At 32.8% G+C, this 7,715-nt stretch overlaps 1 protein-coding gene across 1 annotated transcript; it reads left to right on the forward strand.

The window, feature by feature from the left end:
* The first annotated feature begins 229 nt into the window (after window positions 1-229).
* On the forward strand, window positions 230-6,119 carry LOC127106068 (exonuclease 1). Its single transcript, XM_051043350.1, has 15 exons — window positions 230-602; window positions 787-906; window positions 1,018-1,141; window positions 1,278-1,415; window positions 1,570-1,779; window positions 1,937-2,111; window positions 2,231-2,304; window positions 3,189-3,312; window positions 3,698-3,900; window positions 3,998-4,052; window positions 4,155-4,507; window positions 4,596-4,647; window positions 5,168-5,390; window positions 5,477-5,572; window positions 5,670-6,119. Exons 1-15 carry the CDS (start codon window positions 442-444, stop codon window positions 5,728-5,730), a joined length of 2,169 nt encoding a protein of 722 aa, XP_050899307.1. The 5' UTR covers window positions 230-441; the 3' UTR covers window positions 5,731-6,119.
* The last annotated feature ends 1,596 nt before the right edge of the window (window positions 6,120-7,715 follow it).

A 7,715-nucleotide genomic window follows, 5' to 3' on the forward strand; every position in this document is an offset into this window, starting at 1 on the left:
GTCGGTCACATAAGCCACAATCCGAGTCCGCGCATTCGATTCGATCACATTTTTTTGTCTTCTTAGCGAAACTTAGCTTTTTTAAACCAATTTTGCATGATTTTCAACTTTTTAAGAATATAGATGGGTGAATTTTTTCCCAATATCTACATGTAATTAGCCCGCATTAAATATAAATATTTTTGTAACAAAAAAAAATTAAAATAAACTTTCTTAATTTTATAGAAAAAAACTTTTCACAAAAACGAGAGAGCGCTGATACGGTAATGTGAGTGGAGGGATCCGATCCCAAAAATCAAAGCTTTCCCGCCAAATTATCTCCTGCGCGTCTCTTTCTCTACTCTTCTCCATCGGAGACGAAAAGTTGCGTAATGCGTATCATGGATTTGGAACAGTAGAGCGAGTGAGTGTGTATCTTCAATCTGCAATCTGCCAAGTGAAATGGGAATCCATGGTCTATTACCGCTTCTCAAATCCATAATGCTTCCAATTCACATCAAAGACCTTCACGGCTGCTCTGTCGCCATCGACACCTATTCTTGGCTCCACAAGGGCGCCCTTTCTTGCAGCACTGACCTCTGCAAAGGAATACCCACTTCTAGGTCACTCACCCACATCTCACATATTCCTTGTTTTTTAGTCTCCTCTTTATCATTATTTTGCCAGGTTTTTCTTTAATTTTACACTTGGCACAAAATCAGCTAGTCAAAATTTATTTTTTAGTTTTGGGTTCATTCAATTTCGCATATGCTTATTTTCAATAGGTTTCAATTGAATTTACTACAGGCACATTGAGTATTGCATGCATAGAGTGAATTTGCTTCGCCATTATGGTGTTAAACCTATTCTTGTATTTGATGGGGGTTTTCTACCAATGAAGCTTGAACAAGAGAACAAGCGTGCTAGGTACACACTCTGATTTATTAGCTGGTTTTTAAACCATATGATCGAATAATCCTGTTAGTTTTTGTTGCGTTTTTGCTTAAGAAAGAACTATTTTTTATGCTGTAAGTGCAGGGTTAGAAAAGATAATTTTGAACGTGCAGTTGAACATGATTCGAATGGAAATTCTACAGCTGCATATGAGTGCTACCAGAAAGCTGTTGATATTTCGCCTGTGATTGCGCGAGAACTAATTCAGGTACAAAGGAATTCAGTTTATCAGAATTCAGAGAGATAGTCTGGATGTTGTGCATGAGATAGTAGATAGTTACATACACATTCACATGTGCTTCTCCTAAATGTTGAAACCCTGTTTTTTATTTTATTTGTGAAAGGTGTTGAAGCAGGAGAATGTCCAATATATTGTTGCTCCTTATGAGGCAGATGCCCAAATGACATTCTTGGCAATTAGCAAACAGGTTGATGCAGTTATAACTGAAGACTCGGATCTTATACCATTTGGTTGTCCAAGAGTGAGTTTTATCAGGCATAGATTAACACACTAATGTCTTCTATTACCTGTATCTTTTTATAAGCTTGTATAATCTGTGTTTATACGGTATAATTCTCCTTAATTTGATAGAATACCTGACTCTTGACTGGTTTGTTTCTTTCATTAAAATTTAGATTATCTTTAAAATGGACAAGTTTGGTCAAGGTGTCCAATTTCAGTATTCCACGCTTCAAAAGAATAAGGAGCTTAGTTTTGAAGGGTTCAACAGACAAATGCTTCTTGAAATGTGTATTTTGAGTGGCTGCGACTATCTTCCGTCCTTGCCAGGTATGGGTCTCAAAAAGGCTCATGCAAGCATTAAAAAGTTTAAAAGTTATGACAAGGTAAGAATGTCTGATACAGTTGACGAGCATGTTTACTCAAGACCAAAGAACCTATACAAAGCCATTCACACCCACACCCACACCCACATAAAAACATCTTTTATGTACTTCTGACATGAAATTTGTTGTAATTCTGATGCCAATTGTAATTTATCAGGTTCTTAAGCACTTGAGATACAGTGGTATTTCTGTACCTCCCATTTATGAAGAGTCATTCAGGAAGGCTATACTTACTTTCCAACATCAACGGGTTTATGATCCAACTAGTGAAAATATTGTCCATTTGTCCGATATACCTGAGGATATTGGTGACGAGTTAGACTTTTTAGGCCCATATCCTCTCAAGGTTTTATTACCATTTTATATTGAATATTGAACTATTGATAAAAGTTTGCTATATTTTGTATGATCATCTGAGATTTTATTTTGAATAATACCTTAACCTGGTACACACCCTTGCCAAAAGATATAGCACAGGGAATAGCAGAAGGGGATCTTGATCCAATTACCAAAATGCCATTTGAGGTACACCATCAAATTTTTATTTATCTTCACGCACACTTTGTGTGTTATTGTTAGAATCAATATATGAATTTCTAGTTACCATAAATCCCTTTATTTTTTGATCAAAGTAATTTAATTGATTTGTTCAGTTTTGGAACGTGATGGTAAGTTCAAATGGTGTTGAAAGAAAATGGATTTTGATGATGATATAAATAAGATCGACAGCAGTTGAAAAGATTGATCTATTTCTGTTGCCTTTATGTTGGCATGGGTGCAAACGAGTGTGTGAATTCTGCATATAACTTGGGTGATGTTTTCATTCTTATAATGATCTATACAAGGTTTTCTTGGTAATTAGTATGACCATTATACATTCTAATAATGAGACAATAGTTGTAATACTTTGATAAGATGCATGTTTATATGCTCAAGAAGTCATATTTAGAACAAAAGGAAAATGCTAATACATGGTTAATGTATTTTCATAACAAGTTAAGGTGACAGGTACCGGATATAGAGTGATATTAGAAATAGGAAAAAAATGAGCTATGCTCCCCACAATCAGAAAACATTTACTCTGTAAAACTAGGTATGAAAGATAAAAATAAAGAAAACTAGAGAAGAAAACAGGAGACAACTCCTCAGTAAAGCTGCTCAGCTTGTCCAAACCTTTTCCCCCAAATTATTCCTTACCCTCCCATGTCTCCCCTCACTCCCTTTATAACCACCTCATCTCATTTCATACTCTGTCCCTTCTAATTCTAACCATTCCCTCTGTAATACTATACTTTATCACGAGCTTATCACAGGGTAAGAATTAGGGAAGCATGTATGTTCTTCAATTTTTTATTGCCTACTTGTTTAAAGGTATTGTATGTTGATGTCTATTTCTTTTGAAACTGCAGGGAGATAAATTTGTTGCCAGATTAGAAATTGCAGGAACTTCTCAATTCAAAACACTTAATTCTGAAAGGGTGAAGAAAAAGATTGATCTTCCCGTGCAGAAGAATCTCTTGACCAAGTATTTTTGTATCCTCTGAAGCATTCTACTTTTATTAAATTTAATCACTTTAGCATGTTTAAAAGGGAGGAATGCAGGGATGCATTCCGTGGTCCATAGGGATACTTCATGACACTGTTGATGCGTTGGCTGCCATTTTTCTCCAAAATATTATAACATTATAGTGTAGTTTGATCCATGTAGCTGACCCTATTTAGTGAGATAACACTTGGTTGATGTTGTATATTGTATGGCATTTAAGTAGTCTAGAAGAGGCAAACCAATTATTAAAGCCAAAACTATCTATGACTGCGCTGAGTCTTGAAAGTTTCCTCATGTGACATACTCTGCCGCTTTTAGGAAGCTTATTTTCTTCAATTCCTTATTAAAGTAATTTTTCCTTAGCAATGGAAGGTTTTGCATCTCTTGAAGCAAAACGGGAATTCAAAGCACCACGGACGTCACCTGCTACTGCTAACCAAAGTACACTGATTTCCTCTTCTGTCAAATCCCTGGAACATCAGACTTTAGAAGCTGCTGCTAGCGAAACAATGAACTCTGGTGCATCCTCAGTTGACTCCGAGAATTTAGGCAGCGGCTCTTCTCCTGATTGCTATGTACGTTGCCCGGCCTAGAGAACAATATAGTGAAATGCTGTTCAATGTTGCTTGTCAACCTCTTAGCTATTTTCTAACATTTTTTTCCTTTGATCAGATTGAAAACAGTTTTTCCTCCAAAACTTCAGACCTTATAGAATCACCATATCATGGTAAGAATATAGGCCAGTTAGTTTCTTTGGGTTCAAAACTCTACTCCATTATTCCTTTGCATGTGTTGGCTGATGCTCATTTCTTTGTCTATGTGAATATAGTATCTATGGCAGGAGAGAAGAAGGGAAGTCCTGATCATACAATATTGAGACAGCCTAGGCAGCCAATTCATAAACCTTGTTTGGGGTTGCATAAGGAGCACGAGCTCATGAATGTCCAAGACAAAGTTGAAAGAAAAACCAAGGAGGTAAAAAGAAAGGTAGTTGTAAGGAGTCCTTACTTTCAGCAGAAGCAAGTAGAAAAGAATGCTTGTGATGAGAAACAAGAGCAGCTGTCCTCTGGCATCTTCGTCGATGAGAGAAAAAATGGCATATCTGGAGGTGATTTATGTAGCAGCCATTTGAAGAACAAAGACTTGAAAAGGAAGGCCTCCCCGAATGACAATACTCAAAATGTAAGATATTTTTTTCACATTGAACCTTTTGTTTTCTTCAACACTTTCTCCTATTATATTCATGTAGTGATGGTTTGAATTTCTCCAGGAAAATTTGCAGGCCAGGCAAATGCATCCTACTTCATCTACTTATGATAATGGTATACTTCAGAAAGTTATCTGTTAGCTCATATGTTCTTTCACCTTCACAACTAAAATAGCTAGTATCAATTATCTTGCTATTCCAGCTATTATGTTCTTTGCTTTAATTTTAATTTTATTTATTATTCTATACGGTGGCTGCTATTATTGTTATTGTTGCACCATCTTTTATGACCGTAACTTTGCTACTTCCATAAAAGCTTTTCTTTTACGAAAGTGACCTTGCTACTTAGATAAATCCTTTTCTTTTACGACAGTGACTTTGCTACTTTACCATGAAAATGACTATTACTGGACAGTTATTTTGACATATTAAAGGATATTAACTTTTCCTGCATTTAGCAGACCGCAATCTTGGGTGTACTTTCATGCACGGTATGAGTCATATGGCATGTTTTAATTGAAACAGATGACAAAATGCTATAGTGGAGGAAATGATGAGTCAAATATTTAAATAGATCACTTTAGGTGTAATCATGAACAGAAGCATCTCTGAATTCTGTTATTTCTTGAATTTAGGTTGCTCTGATCACAATGTTGACGTGCCATTCAAAGAGGATTGTGCTGAAGAAGAAAATTTTGGGACAAACATTTCCCATTTAGGCCATTATTCAGAAATAGCCGAGAAGTCTTTGGAAAGATTTGCCTCTGTAATATCAGCTTTTAAATATACACCCGGCTCTCGTGTCAGTGGTCTACGCGCTCCGCTGAAAGATGTTCGCAACACTCGTAACAACAATAGGTAATGTTTTTCTGCCAGGATCCTGGATTCACTGTCCCTTGGAGTTTCATATCAGTATAATGATCTGTAATCTTGTATATATACAGACCAACAGCTGCAGAGTTCAACAAATATGCATACGTGCCAAAACTATCAAAGACTAGAAGAGTAGCTCCTGATATTTGTAAAACTCGTAATACTAGGTAATTTACTTCTGTCATTAACCAAATATTATTGTTCCTTGGAGTTTCCTATCAATATTATGGTTTATGACTATATACTTCTACATGTTTATCATAGGCCAGCAGCTGCGGATTTGAGCCAATTTGCTTATGTGCCAAAACAGAGACTTGAAGAATAGCTTCTGGAAATTGGTTCAAGTTGTTTACGAAGAACTTTCCAGGTTTGATTCGGGTTTATGTCACATTCACTGGACACCATTCTTCCATAGCCAGGACCCGTATTGAGTTAATTCTTGGGAGGTTTAAATTGCATTCTTAATTCGACCACTAATTTACTTGGGATTTGGGAATTAGTTGCATTGATGTATCCTTCATATTATACCACACTCACAGGGAATAGTTGGTTGAATTGCATTGTTCAACAGTGGAAGCTTTGGTTAGGCGTCTGTCTTCAGTACTTGTTGTATATCACAAACAATTGTATGTCACCAAGCTTGATATTTTTCATTTATTGATACTAATTGAAAAATAGAAATAATAATTTTGTCTCTGTTTCATAAGCTTTCAAGGTTATATGCGTTCACATGTGTTTTTTAATTATTTATAAATTAAGTAACGTGTCATGTTGCTAAGATGTATTAAAAATTTGCCTCCTTTTGATAGGGTGGAGTGTAAGCGTGGAAGGATGAAATATACATTCGGTTTGGTTATCTTTAAAAAATGATTTTTTTCTTTTGTATTTTAAAAAATATTTTTTAAAACACTTTGATTTTTATAAATTAAAATACTAATTTGGAGATCCTATAATATAAATATACTGTATTATTAAACATTAAAATATAGTTAAAATTATAATTAAAAAAAATATCACATGATTTAAAGAAAAACTATTTGATATTTATAATGGTTAGGATAAATCTGTAAAAATGAATATGGATGTGAGTTCGAATAATTATTCTTTTAAATTAGAGCGTATGAAAACCTTAATATTCATCCCATATTATATCTGTATTATATATATATATATATATATATATATATATATATATTCTATTCATTTTTAAAAATACATCAATATTAAACCATTAAATATCTAGTATAAGTGTTCGTTTATTTCATAATTTAACCGTAAATATTTTAAAAACTTTTTAATGTTCTTAAAAATTTAAAATTATAAGATATTTTATATTTAATATATTTATTTTTATTATAAATGCGAGCAACGGGTACGAGTATGTGTACGTACATACACATAAGATATTTATCCAAACGCTACTCATTGTCATTTAAATAACTTTAAATTTAATTAATTTTTTGAAATTTTAATATCTAACAAATTTATAGCAAAATGATGAAGTAACAAAAATAATATTTTAAAAATAATTATTTAAAATAATATTTCATTTATTTATTTTTTATTTTTTTATTTTTTTAATTAAAAGTATATAATATTAAAAAATCATATTTAAAATATGAGAAATGCTAACGAGTGCCCCTAAAACACCGATTAAGATATTAAAAACGTAAGTTTAACATTTAAAAAAAATTAAAAAAACAAATTTTTAAAAGAAATATATGTTCAATATATTAAAAACAAAAATAATTAACTTTTTTTAAAAATATTATGTATATTTAATATACCGAACGTATAATATTTTTATTTAAAATTCTTAACCAATCCTTGTGAACATGGTGACCCTTAAAATAAAAGTCAAACAAATTGAACCTATAATAAAGAAAAAAGTCATTAATGTAACTTGAAGCTATAGCTCATTGAAGTGGCTTTGCAATTCATAAACCACTACTCCCTTAGTCTTATTTATAAGCAAAACTTTGCTGTTTGAGAGGTTAAGAATTTATTATAGATTTAATTAATATGTTAGATATTTTTGAATATTTAAGCATTAGATCTCTCAACATATTTTTTTTTTCAATTAGATTCTCTTGTTAAAGAAGTGTTAGTCAATGATGGCGTAAATGTTATGCATATAATATAATCCCTAAACTAATTTGCAACTCGCAAATAGGTTTTGAACTAATTCAACTTATTTATTTTATATATATTTCCTTAATAAGATATAAATATAATAATTAAAATAACATAATTTTACTTTCAATAGTAGGGGTGTTCGCGGTGCGGTTTGGGCGGGTTTTGCGATAAAAA

This window comes from Lathyrus oleraceus, chromosome 7, assembly GCF_024323335.1.
Source record: "Lathyrus oleraceus cultivar Zhongwan6 chromosome 7, CAAS_Psat_ZW6_1.0, whole genome shotgun sequence".
Taxonomy (NCBI): domain Eukaryota; kingdom Viridiplantae; phylum Streptophyta; class Magnoliopsida; order Fabales; family Fabaceae; genus Lathyrus; species Lathyrus oleraceus.